General features: G+C 40.4%; 1 protein-coding gene across 4 annotated transcripts in view; it reads right to left on the bottom strand.

Annotated features, from left to right (window-relative positions):
* The window catches only part of LOC6507848 (ecdysone-induced protein 75B, isoforms C/D), a 91,700-nt gene that overhangs the window by 42,062 nt on the left and 28,592 nt on the right, over positions 1–21,046 (bottom strand). Inside the window, exon 1 of one of the 4 annotated variants that reach the window (XM_014910005.3) lies at positions 1,415–2,573. The exons of the other annotated variants lie outside the window; for them this stretch is intronic. Within the exon in view, the coding sequence (XP_014765491.1) occupies positions 1,415–2,186 (772 nt within the window). The 5' untranslated portion in view covers positions 2,187–2,573. Of the gene's footprint in view, positions 1–1,414; positions 2,574–21,046 lie in introns of those variants that run through there. 4 annotated transcript variants of the gene reach the window in all.

Genomic DNA, 21,046 nt, shown 5'->3' on the forward strand with positions numbered 1-21,046 from the left:
AGGCTCGAGAGTCCGAACTCGAACCCGGTTCCAGCCCGTAAATTGGCCGAGCATGCGCAGTAGTTGGCCAAGACGGGCCAAGACGGGCTTAGCTGCAGTTGCAGTTGCTGGCTTTTCACTTTCGTTTGAAATGCGAAACTTGGCAAACGGATGCACAGCGAATGCAAAAAGAAATCGGAAGAAGTACACCTAAAAAATTGCATTTTTCAATGGAGAAAAATAAAAGTGATCTTCAGAGGAGATTCAGGATAAAAGATACATTTCTAATCTATACGATATCGTGATTAAATTGTAAGACAAGTATTTTTTTTGGTAAAATAACATATATTTTTAGTTACAGTGTAGTAGCAATGAACTTGTGAATAGACTTAGTCATTCCCCTCCTCCCCCTTGATGGTTAATGCCACTCTGCCACTCGGTCGCCCAGTTTTTTATTTTACTTTTTCGCTTTTATTTTTTATTTTTTGCGAAATGCAATGCCTACACACCAGCGGATAAATAAATATCGGAGCGACTTGCCAACTAAAGCAAATAATGGCTGGGAGGAGAGTGGGTGAGAAATCGGAGACATAATCGAGACACAAATATAAATATTATTTCGGTTTTCACTTTCGATTCGCCTGTCAAGGGAGTGATTGGAAAATGGTATTACTCTAAACAAGGAATATCAGGAATTTCCCAGAAGAGGAGTTGTAGTAGAAGTAGAAGTAGTAGTAGTATCATTAACCTTCCCAAGGTCCTCCTCCCAACCAGTTACCCTCTCTCATATAGGAAGAACCACCTTGACTCATCACTTGAACTCCAACTTCGATTCCCCAATCGAACCGGTTACTCATAAGGTGCATTAACTTCCTTTAGTCATAAAACAAAAGCCTGACATTGGTACAGTTATAATATTAACAAAAAAAAAAAAACAAAAATTGAATTTAAAACTGAACTCACTTGAACCCCCCTTAAAGCTTAAAACAGAAAATGATTTCGGATGCTGAACGACCTTGATGACTGAAACTGACTCTGACTCTAAACATTATCGACCTGATAATGATAATTGTTATGATAATGAGGGTCACACGATTGTAATCTCAGTGACGTCACAAATATCAAATATATAACATGCCAATATTCCATAACTGGGCCTCCTAATGCTAATTGGAAGTAAGATTAGTTTCCTATTTCGATCTGAGAGCTTTATGGTTTGGCGAACTTGGGACTTCAAGGTTCCTAGCTTTGACTTTAAAACGGAAGTCAACTTTTAGATTGCTTCGTTTATGGTTTACGGCTTAAAGATCTTAAAACTAAACTTAAAACTAATGTCGGATTCAAATACTAGCCATGGCATGAAGGTAGAACTGATCTGATAGTGTTAAGAGTATCTATAGACCTTGTTCTTCCAAGACTAGATCCGATAACTCACCTATGTTGAGCTCTGGCTCACCCTTCACCGAACTGGCCACAGTTGTATCCATAACTGGGTAGGACTTGATATAGTCCGGTGTCTGGGGACGTGAGTCCGCCGGCACCACCACAATCCCGCCAGGATGATGGCCATAGCCCTGGTACATTCCGTGTGGGTGTGGTGGTGGGTGCTGATGGTGGGGATTGTGGGGCTGCTGTAGCTGCTGTGGATGGTGGGGCAGGGATTCAAAGTGCTGGGGTAACGGCTGCTGTTGGGGATGCACCACCAGTGTGGGTCCTTCGGTGGTGCTGACGGCATTCGACTTGCTGACAAAGATGACGCTGCTGTGGGCCATCTTGGAGGTGGACGAGGTGGATGATGATGAGGAGGAGGTTGAGGAGGAGGAGGAGGAACTCGCCATGGTCACACCTGTGGGCGGCACAGTATCCATGTCTGTGACAGGTGCTACCAGGCTCCTGAAGTCCTGGCCGTAGCTCTGGGGCTGCATTTTGCTGTTGTGCTGGTAGTAGGCGGACACACTGGTGTTGGGCGGCAGCTTGAGGGCGTTCTCCAGATGCGAACGACCCACCACCCCCAGAACGGGGGCTGCGGTGGTGCTGGGCTGCTCCACACTGATCTGTGGCTGTGGCGGGGCAGCAGGTGCCGGTGGTTGGGACTGGGATTGGGATTGGGATGGGGGCTGGGGAGTGGCAGCTATACTGATCGCGTTCACTGTGCTGCAAATCACGGAGGTCTTGGCACTGTCCGAACTGTCCGCGGACATTAGCATTTTGTTAAGTTATGAAGCACTTTTTTCTTCAGAAATTCTTGAAACTTTTTCGAAATATTATCTTCATTTAATATCTTTGCCTTACTTGGGCATAGTTTGTTTTGTTGGGTTTCTCTTCCTATTTTATTTAAAATCACTATTTTTGAATTATTATATCTTCATATTCATTCAGACACAGTTAGAAACGATTCATGCACTATATCCTTTTCATGGGTGACACTATTTCAAGAAACTCGCGCAACGGCACGGCTCGGAACGGAAAGTATCGCACGGATTCGGATTCAGATACAGATTCGGAGCGGAGGCACGACGATCTGCTCGTGGCGAGGCGCAGTTATTGTTTGGTTTGAAAGATACAAATACTGAGATACTTAACCGTTTCGTATATGCCCACCCGATTCGTATTCGCCCAACCGTTTCAAAGAGAGCGGCCACGGAGCGGCGGCATTCTCAAAGATACAGATACTCAGATACTTAACCGATTCGTGGCCAGAGAGCCGCTGTTCGTGAATGAAAGGAAAATCAACATTTGCGCTGGATCTTGTTCAGTTTTTTCGGCCGCCGACGACCCTGAGAGCGAGCGACGACGTCAGCAGAGCACAGTGGTTATAAATTACTTCATTTTTAAAAAAATTTCTTTGCTAGAGGTTTTTAAGGAATGTGTATTTATTATAAAAATAAAGTTGTTTTTAATGGTTTATTCTTCTATTTTTGTAGATGTGATAGGTTTTTGGTGAGATGTTTTGGGTTATTGTGGGGGTTGTTTATTCCACATAGAAAATAGTAAAGAAATAGTTCTAATCTGCCAGACAGAACAGTTAAATTTACCTTTTTTATTTACCAAATAAAATAGAGGGTTATGTTTCTGGTACTTTCTAGGATAAGATATTTACCATAGTCTTGCCAGGAACTGAGTTTCAAGGTTCATAAATGGTCTTTAATGTACATTAAAGGATCTCAAGGACTAAAATAGGCTAAATTTTTTTCAAAAATTTATTTAATAAAGCATGAGAAGGAATATCAACTGATTATAGACGAATTCTGAAGAAAATTATACAAATAGCCAACTTATTGGAGGTAAATTTTTCCTTATAAAGTAATTTTTCTCTTTTTCTTACTAGCTAATAATTTTTCCACACTTTTTTTTAACCTCTGTATTCCTCCCACTACCCAATAAGACCTCTATTACCGCTGAACCCTCACTCTCTACAATTTCGAACCACTGTGCAGCGGTTAAGGTCTCTCTCTCTCGTCGCAAAACATGTGGTGGCTTTGAAGAGAACGAACAGCTGGGGGAGAGAAACACATGCCAAGGCTCTCTTCTGAATGAGCCTCTACCGGACTCTACCGGGCTGGGCTCTCTCTCCTTGGATGGGAGTTCAATAAAACTTCGGCAGTGAAAATTTATGAAATTACATGCAATTAAAAATTATATCACTCACAATAATGAGAAGTTGGGGAATTGAGCTGAGCTGCGGCAGGATCGTTGACACTGGGCGGAAAACATGTAAATCAAATATTTACACGGCCAAAAGGCAATAAACCCGATCCGTACAGAGTCAACAGAGGGGGAAAAAAATAAAATAAAACGGTATGAACCGTCGCCTAGGTCAATGCCAAACTTATTTCCTGGATCGAGGGGGCCACGTGTGGTGTGTGGAAGGCCTACCCCCCACTCCACCCCTTCACGACTATCTACACCCACGCAGATCTGACCCATTCAAGGCTAGGACACACACTTTCCATCTCGTTCTGAGTTCTGAGAGACTTTCCAAAAATAATCTTTGACTGAGTTTTCCTTGTTTTCTCTCGGCTCATTTGTCGGAAAACAGAATTTTCCAAGGCAGGGGGGAGGGTTTCTGTTGTTTTATTGTTTTTCTTTTTTGGGAATAAACGACATGTTTTTGCCTCCAAACAAAATATAATTCCTATTTTCCGAGTCTATATGGGGGCCCCCCCTCTCTTCTGGTTGTGTGTGGAAAATGTGTGGAAAATTAGCTGTTAATACTAATGTTTATTGAATGGAATTGACAATGTGTTTTAATACAATATTTTAGGGTATTAATATGATGAGGACAAAGAACTGGGTAATTCACTTTAATTACCACATAAACACATTGATCTAATTTGTGATCAACCACCCACACCCACTCCGATCTGATCATCCTTGGAACAATGGCTGGGCTGATGTGATACCTTCAGGTTGCTGACGTTGATCGCCGGCACCGGACTCTCCGTAATCAGAAACTCGAATAAAAAACACATTTTTTCCGCCAGAGTCAGAGCCCAGTGCCAGACCCAAACAAAAATAAACATTGAACTTCCTTATTAATGCAATTTCAATAATGACAACAGAGTCCAAGGCAGCTCGAGAGTCAAGTTCCTCCCTCAGATCCCAAGCGACACATAAACCACCAGACAACAAAAATAAAAATATAAAAAATATATATCACTAAAGTGGAACCTCCGAGGAGATCTCTTATCCCAAGGGGGGGAGGGGAGAGTTCAAGTGGGGGTCAAGTTCAATGTGGGTGAACTCTCATTATAATTATCAATATTTGGGAGATGAGACCATGTCTTCAAGTGTTTATTAATAATACTCCACTGAATGAGTATCTGTTCCTGTTTTTACTCTCGGATAGATCCTTTTTGAAAGTTCAGGCCTTTCTTTTTTTTTTTATAAAATAATTTTTGTTTGGCAATTTCCAAAGAGTTTTTTTTCTGCCATGTCATGATCTTGCCAGTGATCATGATGGGGCGAGTGAACTCCTTGGAAATGTCATTGGCTTTCTCCCCCCAGAGCCCAGAGCTCTTTTTTTTTTATGTTGCGAAAAATTTCATTTCGTTTATCAGTATGATGTAGTAGCTGGTTGGCGGTTTTTTGTTAGTCACTCAGTCACGACAGCTGGATCAGAGTACTCCGATAAAGAAGTGTCCCTGACGCTCTCGCCTTCAACTCTCCATACAATTGACCGATAAATTAAGAATGAGGGCCACCGCACGCACATGGTTTATAGTTCAGTTCAGTTCAGTTCAGTTCAGTTGAGAGAAATGGTTCAAATTCACATTAAATAGGCTACTTTTTTGTATGTTGAATAATCATTGACAATTGTTAATCGGTTGAGGGGCAGTTGAAGGCTTCCCTACTGCTCTTTATTCTTTCTTAATACACATAAAAAATATAATAAAATAAATTAGTTAAAATATAATTAAATAGTAGTATTTTAGATCATAATTGTAGGGGAATGTATCTTATAACCCCCGTACTTTTATCTATTAAAGATCGATCCCTATCTCTAGTATATTTAAAATAAATAATAACCTTCTAATAATAAAATAAATTAGTTATAAGGTTATTAAATAGTATTATTTTAGTTTATAATTTTAGGGGAATGTATCTCTACTTTCTTTAATAGTTTCTTCCCCATAATCTTTTTAATTTAGTTAGAAAGATATTTCTGTCTCTGTAGTTCCCTGTGATCAAGTTGAACGACTCTTTTATAAATTTTTCCTTGTGGCATTTTTTCTTGCCATACTTATAATTTGGCAAAAAAAAAATCAGGGGCAAAAAAAACACAACTTCCTCGATAAGTTGTTAACAATTTGGGCAAGTAGATTTTAGAACACCAAAAAACCAGTTTTTGGACTCGCGGATTGCGTAACTCCTCTTTCGGTCTATCGCTCTATGGGTCTATCTATGTGCCAGAGTATCTGTATCTGTATCTGTATCTATATAATTAACGCACAATGAGAAGGTGCGTGAGTCTGTCCATCTGTATCTGCTGTCCGCCTGTCGGCGTTCATGAACTCGGTCAAATTGAAGGCCAACCATTTTGCGGCTTACGCATTGAAAATGTGTGTATTTCAGTCTGTGTTGGTTTTTTAGTTTTTTTTGTGATTTTTCGTACTCACGAAGCAATTTAATTTTTTTTTTGCGCGATGCCTCTTTTTCCCCGAGATTCTGGCTGTTCTGGTAGGATTGTGTCGTTGATTACGCATAATTTTTTGCTTTTTGGGCCTACTAGTGATGTCATGACTTGGATAGTTAGGAAGACTTCTATAGACCTCTTCTAAAAAACCCCAAAAAAAGTCATCTAACAGCTGATTCAACTAACCTTTGATACGAACTCTGTTCATTGACTTTCTGGATTCATTTTTTTTCCCAAGGCCCTCCTCAATATGACTATTAAATAATAAACATTCTAATCGCATGTCTGACATAATATTATATATCACTATTTTGTTCGCATTTCCCCCAGACAGTTTTGATTACTAAGTTAGGCCCCTGTAAGTACAGTGCTCATCCCACTAGAGGTACACACACGCCCACGTGCGAAGCTGATAAAAAATTAGAAAAATAAAAACCTGTACTACATAATAGTTTTGGGGAACGTAATCGTATTACGGCGGAACAACATGCGCCTTATCGACGTAACCCAGCCAGTTAACTTAAATAATAATAATAATAATAAACAGACATACACACACCCGGTGACAGTTAGTTGCTTATCAGTGAGCGTTTGCGTTTCTTATCAGCCACGAAACCGAAATGAAGGTCAGCAGCACAAATTCCTTCGGCTCTTGGGCCCTTATCTCAGTTCCCCTATATGTGTCTCTTTTCCATTTAATATTCCTGTCTCTTTCGGGAGTGCTTTTGTTCCCCTTTCTCAAGTGGGTACTATACTCTTAATCATATGTTTCAAAATCACAAAAGAAAGTGCTTGACATTTCTTCTTTACTTTCTATTAGAAATTTCAATGGAAATTTTAGGAAAATAATTTTGAAAAAATTGATTTTTTTGAAGAGTATCTAAGAGTTTGTAAAGTTCTGTAGAACAGAGAACTTGAGGTAAGGGACGGACAGGTGACAGGTGTTCTTATCAGCATTTGATTTCTATTCCGGGACCGCTGTATTTTTGTAGTTTTTCGCGCAAAAGGTGAAGATTCGATAAGGGTTTTCAAGGTCCCCCCTGATACTCTGATACTCATACTGATACTGATAGTTCGGGTACATAGTTACATAATCTATGCAATGGCTTTCCCTGCCCACGCTTTTTTATTAGCCAAGGTCGTCATTCTAATTTCGCCAGGTATGTATTTTGTAGCTTTTCGTTCTTTATAATAAATTTTTTGGTCTGTTTATCGCTAAATTAAAATCCAAAAAACAGGCATCTCTTGACCATGGCCTGGTCTCGGTCTATTGAACTGCTTTCCTCCATATGGGACTTCCTCTGTTTGCCCGAACCCAACAATAGTTATAAAGTTATGTGTTTGCTGTCCAAACAATTAGCGCCAAGTGCCAAAATATTAAAGAAACTAAAAGTGTTTGGTTATCAGGAATGTGAAAAAAAAAAAAAAGATATTCCATCTTAAGGTCAAGATTTGGGGGACAATCTGGAGTTTTCCTTTCGTGTTTGTGGATGGAAATTTCCAGCATTTTTCATTTCCCCCATTAGCTCTTCAGGCCATCTCTCTCTGTATCCCTATACCTGTCTCTTTCGGGAAATGTACTTGAACTTGTTTCTAGTCCCCCCCATCTTTGGTAGCATATTTTTTTCTGGTTTATCTTCCTTCTCGAAAAAGATTCGAGTCGGTTCGTTTCGGTTATAATTTTCTAATGGGCCCAGAACCCAACCAGATCCCAGCTTTTCCACATTTTCCTCATTTTCCATTTCCCCCATTGTTATTATCTGCTGACATGCAAGGGCAGGAAACGCATTCTCTCTTATCGGGGGACGGGGAGGAGTGAAAATTAATCAAAAGTGCCTTGGCCAGACGCCTCCACTTGAGCGATGGATCGCTAAGAGAGAGACCCAAGCTGGAGCCTCGAATCGCTTCAATCATTGAATTGAAGCATTGAACGTTCAATGATCTATCCCAATAGCCCCGCTTTAAAAAGTGAACTCGACATTGAAAAAAAAAATATATTAAATACCACAGAGCTTATAGACCGAACTACTACCATGATCATGAATCGATGGCTTGGCAACTAAAGTGTTTAGTTTTTAGTGAGAATTTAAGCGAATATTTTTATACTCTAGGTTATATAATTAATAGATTTATGTATAATATATAGATCATATATAGATTTCTCTAGTTTATATAATTATTTTTATTATTTTAATATAAAATATGGCTTATAGTTCAAAGATCTTTTAATTTTCAGGCTATTTTATAGTGATTAAGGGGTTTATTCATACGGGTTTTCTAACTCAAATCCCTAAAAATAACTAAGAAATAATACCCCAAAAGAAATGTCTTTATTTAAATATTTTAATTTATTTAAAACATATTTTATAAAATATTTAAGCTCAATTATAATTAAAATCACACCACCCCAGACTCCCCATAGAGTATCTCCAACAAACATGGAAAGAGATAGACCCATGATGGGGAGACAAACAGACAGACAGACAAGAAGAGAGAAAAAGAGAGAGAGCTAAATCTGTGTGAAGTTCAAAGCCACTGCACTGAGGCTGAGATTGCTGTGGGGGCTCCTCCCCCATCCCCCATCCCATGCCCCAGTCGCAGTCGTGCCGCCCTCCGCTCGCCCACTTTCCGGCCAATGTTGATGTAGGTTCGTTTCGTTTTGTATTTTCTTTTACTTTTTCTCTCTTTTTAGTGTTTTTCTTTCTATGGGGAGGCTGCACTTTTGCTTTCCCGCTGCACACTGTAACTGTGTGAGTGTGTCTTAGTGTGAGAGAGTGTCAGTGTGTGTGTGTGTGTGTGTGTGCGTGGGGATCTTTGGATTTTTCCACTCACAGCGGATCGCTCATTGAGGGTCTTTAACCCTTCGGGCAGTGCAATGCACTCCACCACTCTCCAACTCCGGGGCCCGACTCCGGCGACTCTTTCTCCGTCTTGTGTGCAATTTTTTTCTTTTCTTTTTTCTTTTCTTTTTTTTTTTTGTGTCTTGCACATTCTTCTCTGGTCGACGTCGTCGCTTTCGCATTCGTATCTATGCCTAGTTGCGTGCATTGACTCTCCACTCGGAAGAGAGCAGAGGGGGTGGTGGGCTTTACGATTGCTTACAGTTTTGTAACTGTTATTGAGGGTTATTCGCAGGCAGTGCTGATTAGCTGAAAAGGCTAGATTAAGATACAAATCTATCTGAGGGATGCGCAGCAGAGATGCAGCTATCTTTAAGATGGATATGTATCTTATGCAAGAAATATGATAGATATCTGAGAGATACCAATTAGAGATGCAGCTATCTTTGAGATAGAAATGTATATTATGCATATCTTTGAGATACATATGTATCTTAAGCAATAAATATGACAGATATCTCTTAAAAAAAATTTTAAAATTTTCAATAATTTTTCAGATATATTTTTTTTTTCTAAGATCTCTAGTCTTAGCCATATTCTAGCCAAGCCATCAACTCTAGTTTCGCACTGCAGTGCTGCAGCTGCAGCTTTAGTTCTGCTGCACCACCACCTATCCCCCCACACCACCTCACACCCCACACCTCTACACCTCTTCGATCGTGCTTAGTTTCTCTGATAAGCTGTGCAGTTTATTGACTTGTCTGTAGCCCCCTCTCTTTCTGATCCTCGGCAGCCGTCTCTGTCGGGAGCCACGCATGTGCACAGTTGGCCAGGTTGAATGCACTTTTGGCCATGTTTTGTGAAAATTGGTAATTGCCGCACGTGCTTTCTATGATTATGCCAGAGACACAAAACCTTAACCCCTAGTAGCCCCTCTACTATCTTTCCCTCTCTTTTAAGTAAGACTAGCTCTGACTCTTTCTTTGTGAGTACTCCTGTTTAATTGGCAATTTGCACTTGGACGGGCAGAGGTAATAAGCACTTGAACGGGCCATGAATTATGGCCTTGCATCCGATAGACAGATAGACGAGTCGAACGGTAGTTGATTGGGATAGATACTCAGATACTTAGATACTCAGATACTTAGATACTTAGATACTTAGATACACAGATGCTTAATGGCCTGGAGGTTCTCTAGAGATGATGATTTATGATTGTTTGTGATCATAAAATGGCGAATCTAGAGCTTGCTAGCACTACTCTGGAAGTATCTGTCAGATACTCTTTGGGCGCTAAGCTTTCGCCACTTGACCAAAAGCGAACCAAGAGCCACATGATTTGTTGAAACCACTGTTTTGGTCAATAGGCTGACAGCTGCCTCCTACCAGGCCTCTCTCAGATTGATATCTCAGTCGGTAATAAGTGCAGAAAAGCCATAAAAATAACGAAAAAAAAAGAAAACAAACAACAGAATAACGAAAATCAAAAGTCAGGCCCAGGCCCAGTCCCAGTCCCAGAATGTATATTTTTGGCAACGTAATAAGATTATGCGATCTGGGGAGTAGAATGGAGCCTTGGTCTTGGACTTGACTCTGGGCTCTGGCTCTGGCTCCGCTGGTGGAACAATTCGTGCGAAAGTGAATGACCTCCATTAACCGAAGAGTTGTCTTCTGAAGAAATGTGCGTTCTCCGGCGGCTTGTCTTCTCACTTCTCTTTTCTTTCGAAAATTCGCCATGCAACCCTTTATATTTTTTTTTGGGCTTAGCATAATAATTAGTAAGAAACTGGGGCCTGGAAGAGAGTACTACGCACAAGACCCGAAATATTTTTGGTTAGCTTTGTTGGGGGAATTTGAAACCTGTTTGAACACAAACACATGCATTTTTTTTTTTTTTTAACTTTTTTTGTTTAAACGTGTTTAGCATAATTTTTTCGTATTTTTTTTGCGCGCCTGCTTACTGATAATTTATGAATGCGAAGCGATGAGCGCCAGTGCCCCCCTCCCCTAATAAATAAGAAACACACAAGGAAGTTGAGTTTAATGTACGATCTGGCGGTCGTAGAACACACACACCTGTAGGAGATAGTCGTAGTGCCATAGTGCCACTGAGTAAAACAGGTGCCGATCATCGCCGACGATCGCTTCTGGTTTTAGATTAGATTAGAGCCAAGCCGAACAGGAAGACTCCAACGAATCGAGAGGTCGAACAACCCCGAGGGCCTCTAGGAGGTCAAGTGGGGTCTAAGTCAAGGGAGTTCAATAATTTTGATGATTTTCAATTCAAAGGAAGTGTGACAAGTTCGGGAAGCTCTTTTAAGAAGAGGCAAGCAGTGTATCCAAGCAGTTTCTATCCTTTGATACCTCAAGGACTCTGTAAAGTAGGCAATAATTTTTGCACATTTCTATCTAGAGATTCTTGAAGATTCTTTTCACTTAACATCCTCCTAAATATATAATCTCCCCATTAGCAATTACCTGGTTAGACCCCCGGGCCCCCTATCTATATCTTCTGGGATCGGTGGTGCAGTGGTGCCTGGCACAGAAGTCAAATACCCCGACGGTTGGAGAGTTCATTATACTATGCCAGTGCATTGGCGCTTTCTACCACATGTGGCCGGGGGCAGAGCACCCTACCTACTCCCTGCCACTGCCACTGTGGCATACCCTTTCCCAAATGCTTGTCTCCCTCTCCCCTTGATCCTCCTCCTCCAGCAATCACATGCAAAATAGCGCGAAAAAAAAAAACTGGTATGCAGTTGCAAGTCAGTGAGGCGGGGCGGCAAACAGGAGGAGGGAGAGGGGGAGGGGCGACAGCTGATGACGTTGCCAAGTCGCAGAGAAACCCCTGATCGTTGTACGCCCCTGGACACTCCACACCCCCCCCTGACTGCCTCTGGCAATTCCCATCCATGATTCAGTATGCGGTGAGTGTTGTTGACTCGGTCGACGATCGCAGGTCGCTGCACTCACGCCTCGTTGTCTGCCTTTCTCTCTCACTCATTGTATAGCCCTCCTTTTCGCACGAAAACTCAGTGGAGCATTCGAGTGAGTTTGGTGGGCAACTATGCTAGTGATACACAACAACAGCAACTTGCAACAAACAACTAGCAACTAGCAACTAGCAACTAAGCAACATGCAACGACGACAGCCATGAAAGTTGACTGACACCTCGATGGCAGGACTTTAACCCACAACAACCCAAAACAAAGTGAAATTTCAGAGTCGAAGTTGAAATTCGAGGAGGTTTGGAGGTGTGGGGTGGTGGGTGGCGAGTGGCTGGCACTTCCACGTGTTGCACGAACAAACATTTGCCTCAAAAACAAAAAAAAAAATTGGCTCAGCTTGAAAATTTTGTGAAAGTTTTTTTTTTTCGGCATTTTCTTCGATTTCGAGCTTTTTTTTTTTTGATAGTAATTTATAGTTTATTAACTTTATGGAGCGAGTGCATTGACTGGAAAATCCAGCCAAGGAGCCGGGCTGGGAAAATCTACGCCACTCTCCATGCCACTTTTTGGAGGTCATTTAAATGCCGTGGGTGGCAGTGAAAGTCGGTTAGAGCTGGTAAGGAATTGATGGGTTGACTGACTTGTTGAGAGATGCAACTAACATGGCCAAAAGCAAAGGAAAAAAGGGAAGAAAGCCAGGTGGTTGCTTTAAAGATAGTGGGTGGGAGAAAGGAAAGAGAGATCTTTATTGAAAGATTTATATATTTTAGGCCTTTTTATAAGAGTGTTTTTGAGATAAAAATTATTTTATATTTAATAACTTTTAAATCACTGAAGAAATGTCTAAATCAAGTCAAAGAACTGTCTTAACTTGAGAAGAATTCTTGGAAAAATCATATGACAAATAGGCTTAGCCTCGAAAACCCCCCAAAAAATAGTCCACCATCGACACCTTTATGTTTTTTTGGCGAAAAGAATAATACGAGAATAATAAAAGAAATGAAAACTACGCACTACGAATCTTCGTAGAAGAAAGGTGTAGACTCTAAAGGGAAGACAGAAGACAGAGGAGTTCATTTTGTTGCCCAAGAGAATTTGAGGACCGTTTGGAATTTTGTTTATTTGGGACAAGTTCACTCACTCACTTGACAGCCAGAAGAATCTAGAAAGACTGCCGGGAGAGAAGGGGGTCTGGGAAGAATTGAGTCCACCTTTTACATCATCTCTTCTGGCCATTCTCCAGTCTTGATTTTCGTTTTCTTTTACGCTTATATTTGTTTACAACTTTTGATTTTTTTTCGTTCTTTCTTTTTTTTCCGGTTTCGGTATTCTTTTCGCGGCACTTTGCTTACTTAATGACTTTCTACTTTTTTTTTGTTTTCTTCTCTTTTCTGGGGAAGCAAATAGTTATGGGGAATGGGGCTTATGTAATGGTCTATGGCTTTATTGTTGTTTTGACGGCTGCTGTCTTCGGCATTTGGGAATTATTTTCTCTTGTTTTCCCCCCACTCGGGATTTTTTCGTAAACAAAATTTGGCCAAAAAGCAGAGATCGCAAAAGAAATTGTCTATTAACGGTATTTAGGCAAAGATTTTTAAAAGGTATGAGTGGAAAATATAGAGGTAGAGGGGAGTAATTAAGAATGGCTTAATTATAGTTAAGAATGACAGAAGAATCTGGGTTTTAGAGGGTAGGATAGGGCTTACAAGGAGGGGTATCTCTCCAGGAATGTCTTCTTCAGAATAGTCTTCCCCAGGCTTCTATTTTGTAAAGCTTCTAAGTCAGGTGGTAGAATAGGGCTTGCAAGGAGAGGTATCTCTCCAGGAAAGTCTTCTCCAGGCCTTCTCGTTTTTGTAAAGCTCCTAAGGTACCAGAAGAAAGAATAGTTCTTACAAGGAGGTGCACTGTCTTACACCCTCTAGTACTGTGTTCTTCAGGCTTCTTTTTCTTCTAAGAAGGAGTATCTTTCCAGGAAGATCTTCTCCAGGCTTCTATTCTGTCAAGCTCCTAAGGTGTCATGTGGTAGAATAGGTTTTCTAAGAAGATACCTCTCTAAGACTGTCTTCTCCAGGAGTGTTTTAGTAAAGCTTCTAAGGTATCAGATGGTAGAATAGGGTTTACAAGAAGATGCCTCTCTAACACTATCCTCCCCAGCCTTTTATTTTGTCAAGCTCCTAAAGACAGCTGCAACAAGCGGATGCAATTTCGATCTTATCGCCCGGCAAACGCTTTTGGCAACCCAATTAAGAACCCGTGTTTCCTCCTCCCCACTTGCTGGCCCACTCCCGTCCAATGCGGGCCAGAAAAGTACCTTCTTCAAGATCAAACCAGGCCAGGAGTAACAAACAAACAAAAAGTCAGAACAGACCAGAGCAGGCCGCTCAAAGTGGTTAATTCCAAAAATATTGCTTCCTTTATTGTATATCTTATACGTATATCATTATCCATCCAAAAAAAATGAAAAAAAAGGAAGCGACGCAACAAGTTCAAAAGAATCTTTTGTTTCATTTTCAGGCTTCTGAGTTTTATCTCTCTCCCGATTTTTTTGCATTCAAAACAACACGGAAAGCGTTTAAAAAACCGACTAAAAAATGCGTATTTGCGAAAACGTCACAGTCAGAAAAGGTGACGAATACAGTGCAGTGGCTTTCCAAAAGGGGGTTTCTTATGGAAGTTTATTTAATAAAATTATCAAAAAATAACCTTAAGAAGAGTCGCTCAACCCCCTTCTATAAACTGTCTCTGTTTATATCTTAAAGTGCCTTCGAAAATTGCTCTCTTTTCCGATAAATTCGCACATGTTTTTGTTGGATCGTAAACGGGGTGAATGTCATCAGGATTGTGATTATACATATATTTTCCCGGATCGGGTCAATTGCCTCTTGGGTAACTCATGAAATTGTATTCGTCAGTTGGTGGCCTGGGACTGGAACTGCTGACGAATGCCGATCCAAATACAGACACATATAGATATTGTGGGTAATGACATATAGCTTCCTAACGATTGTATAATCGTGACAGGCCAAAAAAAATGTAACCCAGAATGATAATTATTTTTTTTTGATAAAATAAAATGTTTCATTTTATTTGAGATTCTTGAGATCTGGTAGAGTTTAGGGAGTGATTACCAGAGTGAGTCACAAAGGGAAGTCCCAAAAGGTTGTTGCCATTTTTTCGGGGCTTACCTTTATAAAGTGAGAAAGTAATCTTAAAATTTAATAAAGTACTAACCTTAAGCATATATCTTCGGTTGATATTACCAACAAAACAACGTCCTTGCTTCAGTTAACAAGATGGCTAAGTGACGCTGCAAAACTCGTTGTTGGCAGTGCCTGGTAATGTTATTTTTGTTGGCATTTAAGTCGGTTGTTGTAGCTTCATTGTTGTTTTAGTTGCTGTTGCTATTGTTGTTGTTGTTGTTGTTGGGTTGTGGTATGCCTCGTTGCTGGGTTAGTTACCCCCAGCGCAATGGCAATGAACCAGAGAACCATTGACCGACCAGAGAAAGACAGACCGATGCCGAAGCGATACCGATTTGTGCCTGCTTGCAACTTGCAACACGAAGATCGGTCGGTCGTTACCAGTTTGGCGGGTTCAAAACTCCAGGCCAGTGCAGCAAAAAAAAAAACACAAACAAACCAACAAACAAACAACAAAAACGAAACATACAAACTGGTTTCTGTTCGCCAGTCAACACACAATTTGCAACACGACGACCGCAGACGCAAAGTGCAATGATCGCGAATTCGAGGAGGAGGTTGGCGGTGGCTGCGGCATCAGGGGGCAGGCAGGAGAGGTCTAGAGACTCTTCAGAGAAGGGGTGGGCATTCGGTGGCACCAAAGTGAATGCCGGAGTCAAGGGGCAGTGGCGATGATGACGTTGGTGGGTCGCGAAATCCAAACCGAAATCTTATGCGTCATTCGAAGCGTGGGATTCTGTCTGACTTTCCCAGTCAGTTTGGGGAGAGTCTTGCAAGTGAAATTATTCCCCAAAAACTACAATCCCTAAACCAAAATTGCTTCTACAAACTTTATCTTAAAGCTATCTTAAAGCCTTCCAATTAATGCCTTCCCCAATCGCTTTCTGTTTGAACTGGCTAGTAGTTCTGGGACCTACCCATCTCCACAACCCATCTGATGTTGAAATATTTATGCAAAAATTCTTATTGCCGGATCAGCATTTCCCCCTAGCTCGGTCGGTCAGTCAGTCAGTCAGAAGACGACCAGAAGACCTGGAGACCAGAAAACGCTTTCGGCCAAGTCAGCTCGACGGCCAAAAACCAGAAAAGCGAAAACCGGGCAAAAGAAACCGCCAACAAAAATGTCTGTATATAGAGTGATATATATATGGCCCTCTCTATATATCAGCGTTGTCAGTCTCTTTCGCTCCTGAAATTTGGCAATGAACTTGAAACACGTGTAAGACGTATGAATAATTTTTGGCCAAGACAAAGAAGAGCCCAGAAACCCACCATCTTCTCAGAAGGGGGGTAGAGATCTGAAAGGGGCTTAACTTCTTTTGTAATATTTTTGCATGATTTACGAAATGTCGGGAAGTCGGTTTTTGACTCTTGGTTCTTGTTTTCTTTCTGCCCCGTTCCCGGGGGTTTATTGTATTTTTAATTATTTTCGGCGTAATAACCTAGATTCGTGGCATCGACCGAAACCAAGTCCAAATGAAGTCCAAGTCCACAGTCAAGTAACTTGGTCGATCCCCAGGGGGAGAGGTTATAATGGTTTTTTGTTTCGCAATCTCCAGAGAGAGTCTTCTGGTTGGAAGTAGAATGCTTGTAGATTCTAGATCTAGAACTTTGTTTAAATTCTTAATTTTACTTAATACTTCTTGCCTATAACAGGTACCAGTCCCTGACAGTTCATTCATCAACCAGAGAACCCTGGAAGACCCTTTTTAGGGTTCGTCTACTGTCTTCTACCTGCCATCAGACCTTAGAACCATAACCTAACGCACTTGAAAAGAAAAACAGGCTCATAAGAGATCCCAACCCATCCCAATCAGAATAGAAACGGTAACTGACCCACAAGCACCTGTGGGCCAAGAGAAAAAGAAATTAATGATTCCCATCGGGCCACCACCATGCCACTCCTATCGGGGTTCTCTGGCATACCAAATGAGTTCCTCGATTAACCTCGAAAAGGTCATCGTTCACAACTCACCTGAGAAACCCGGAGAATAAATTATCAGTAAAAATTAGTCAACAAATATCGGATAGACGATGTGAGGGTAATAAAATCCAAACTCGATATAAACAAACATTTGCCAACATATGTATAACGAAGGGCCTCCATCGCTCCCTATTTCAGTTAATTTCCGGGTCTAAATCGGATAGGGTTTATGACCAGGCCCAGGGGCATATCAGGCAAATGCGCAAAAAGCCCTTGCGAGAGAATAGTTCCTACTTGGCCATATTGCTAATCTTATCATTGGGTAAACAGTGTTATAAGTTAATAGAATGGTAGTTCTATGGAGAAAAAATGGTATTACATACAAGGGAGATACTTATTCCAAAATATATTAAAAAATCTATAAACAGATCATTATTCCCAAGGCCAAAATCGAAGGTTAACTCGAACTACATTGAACTTGGTAGTCCCTGGGATAATGGATAGTGCCGGCTAGCCCCCGACAGATGGCGCAGCGGGTGCAAATGACAAAGCGCGTATCCATGAGATACAATTTTAGCTTATTTTTAGCCACAAAGATACAAAGTGCGTGTGTTCACTTCGCTAGAAAAACAATGAAAAATGCCCAGACGGACAAAGTTCTGGTTTCAAGAGCGAGTGTTAAAATTTTTAAACTACCCAAAAAAAACATTAATTTCTCTATTTTAAAATGAGTGTGCAAGTTTGTTTTTTATTTGATTTTTTTGTGTGTATGTGTGTGTGTGTGCAGTCTGGTCTCATTTTTTTTTTGGTGTACATACACAGAAAATTATTTCGAAGTTCAAGGTCAGTAAACTTGCTACGCACACGCACAACGCACAATGGGGAGGGGGGGAAACGATCTGAAAGCCGAACCGAACCGAACCAATGGGGAGAGCCGAAGATACCCGAAGTCTCTCTGGTGCGCTCTCTTTTCTTTCATGCCCTGGCAGGGGGGAACAAATAGAAGGGAAGGTTCAAAACCAGAACAAACAAAAACAACAATAAACAAATATTTAAAATTGGATTTCCAAAAAAAAGAAAAAAAATCCCAAAAACTCTGTCTTGGAACTCAGCTAGGGGGTCTAGTTTCTAAAACTGAAACAGTTTATGGCATAAAAAATTGGAAAACAATTTGAAACATGTGCGGGCGTAAAAAACGATATCAGTTTTTGATTTGTTTGGAGCTGGATGATGATCTTATGCTGGTAGAACCAGTTTGCGGCTCTGGCGGCTTAATTAACAAAATATAATCGGACGAGAAACTTGTTCAAACAAAACTTCTGTCGAGGAGACAAAGGCCAAATCATAATTTGGCAACCGGCAAGGGTCAAGACACGCTGGGAAGGTCAACCCCAAAATGCCTGATGACTAGAGATCTTTAAGATGGTAGGCCACATTCTAAGACCATTCTCAGCCCCATTCCAATCAAAATTCAAACAAAAACAAAAAACGGAAAGTTGTTCAACAACTTTTTCTTTGTGATTCTATCCCTTTTGCTCTTCAGGAAAATACAATTCACACCTTCTACAAATCTACAAAAAAAGTCAATTCTTCTGGGCGTCCTTCTTAGCTGAGACTGAAATCAAAAGTAGAGATCACTGTAAGTGCTCTCTTTGGCTCTGCTTTCTTTCTGCTTTCTCTCCGTTCTACTCTCCGTGCTCTTTCTCTTTCGCTACTTTCTTCCTCTCTTCGGTAATGTTATGTAATGTGGCCATGACCATGGCCTGCTTTCTTTATTTGGTCAAGTGAAATGGGTTAATAGCCAAGGGCATTTTTCAAGAAAGTGTTTGTTTTTTAAGAAAAGGTTAAGGGTTTTTTTAAATATTTTTTATAAGAATGTTTTTATATTGTTTTTTTTTTTGATTAATTTTTTTTGTGGTTCCTAATGATCTAAGCTTTCTAAAGTCCGCCATAAATGCTGGCGGATTCTGACTCCAACCTCTAATGATAGTTGTTACCTGCTTATTTTTATTAAAAATTATGCGAGTGCGCGTGTGTTCTGCCATGATTAATATGATTAAGAGAATCTAAACTGATGATGACGGGTGATGTCATTTTTTTTGACACTAGCTTTGGCAAAAAGCCTATTAAAAGTTATGAGAACTTTTCCGCAGAGTCATAGCTGGCAAGTCTAGGCAGCCAAAAGCCTGGGCGATCGTAATTCGCGTAATTAGTCGAGTTCAAGTAACTTTTGTTTAGTGTTTAGTTTTTTTGGCCGTGTCACGGATCAGTTGCCAAGGGGCCAGAGCAGTGCGTACGGCATATTCAAGTGTCAATTACAATTGCCTCAGGGGCGCAGCAAGCCCACCAAAAACCAAAAACAAAAAACCAAAAACACAAAAACACAAAAACAATAAAGCATAAGAATTTAAATGATTGTGAACGTGTAGGCAGAATTTAAAATGCGTAAAACGAACTTGAACTTCAGCACAAAAGAAAGAGGAAGTCGAGCCGACAGAATGTATCCATGAGATATCATACCTAGGCTATACGCTAAGCCCGGAGTCCAAACCCAAAAAAAAATCCGAATCCAACTCAATTTCAAAGTCAAGGGCTAAGAGGGGCGGAAACGTGTTTGAAATGCCGAATTACCCCACATAGATAAAGTAAACAAAAAAAATTAGTGCCCTAGAAACTATAAAGGGGTTCCTCTTGGGGGTGTTACGTGGCTCGTGGCATGTTGGCCGCCATTTTGAGGAAGCTGACCAAAAAAAAAAATATACGAAAGAGAAATGAAAGACCCATCGTATAAAGCCTGGGCCTGGAAACCACTTTGGATCGACTCAAATTTTATGCGGGCAACATTAACAAAAAAAAATAAAATAAAAATAAAAAAAATTATAAAGAACACGTTGAAAAAAGAGGGAGAAGAACACGCACCGAAAAGCGTACAAGAAGAAGATATGGCGAAACCGAAAAACCAAAACTTTTTTTTGGCAGAACCAAAAAAAAAAAGAAATAACGAACCCACCAAATAATGAAAATGTCAATGTCCGAACAACCTTGAAAGAAGCCAAAGGAGAAAAGCTGCCTCACGAAAGGGGGTGCTGTGGGCATTGAGAGGGGTGGAAGGAGAGCCAGCCCAAGGTAGAGCGTATCGTATCGAGAATCACTTAAGTGTAAGGGCCCAGGCCCAAGGAGAATTTGCAATGCGCATAAAGTTCTCACCCCAGCCCTCAAAAATACGAAAAAATTTAATAAAAATCCAAAGGGTTCTTCCTTCGATCAAAAGCGATTTGAATTTAAGATCATTTTGTTCGAGTTTTTCGATGCGCAGTTGAATAGGAAAGTTAAGGAATATTAAATAGAGTTCTATCTCTAAAAATCTGTAAATAGTTTTTTAATAAGTTCCTTAATTCTAAAACTATAAATTGTGTAAAGTACTAAGCTTGGTTTTCTTTCAAATAGTTTGCTTTTTAAAAACGAAATAAGAAATAAAAGATATATATTTTTTATATAATATTAAATTTAAAAATTTTTCACAAAATAATTATTTTATTTTTCTCAACTCTCTAAATATTAAATAAAGATTTAAAGAAAAGGTTTTTAAATCTTTTGTTTGCAGCGCTCCCAGCGGCCGAAATCAACAACTGCTATAAGAGCTTTCAGCCCTCTAGTAGAGTCGCTACTACCCACCGGCAGAGAGCGCCACCACTCAGACAAACATTTACCTTAATTTTCAACTAAAATAATGTTTGTTTCTATTTTAACCACTCTAGAATAAGATAAAAATACCCGTTTTTACAAGTAACCAACTATTTAGTAAGGCTACTGGCTAACCAGAATGGCAGTCGCTGCAAAAGCTTGCACACGAATTTACAGTTGCTCTTTTACGTCATTGCCGATTTTGAAGGAAAACCGAAATTGAGTTCATGAACGTTTGTCGACTTCAATTTGTGTGCTAGGCTAGGCACCAGGCAAAAACCGAAAAAAAACAACAAAATGTGTGCATAAAGTGCCAGCTAATGCACAGCAGAGC

This window comes from Drosophila ananassae, chromosome 2R (genome assembly GCF_017639315.1).
Source record: "Drosophila ananassae strain 14024-0371.13 chromosome 2R, ASM1763931v2, whole genome shotgun sequence".
In the NCBI taxonomy this organism is placed as follows: domain Eukaryota; kingdom Metazoa; phylum Arthropoda; class Insecta; order Diptera; family Drosophilidae; genus Drosophila; species Drosophila ananassae.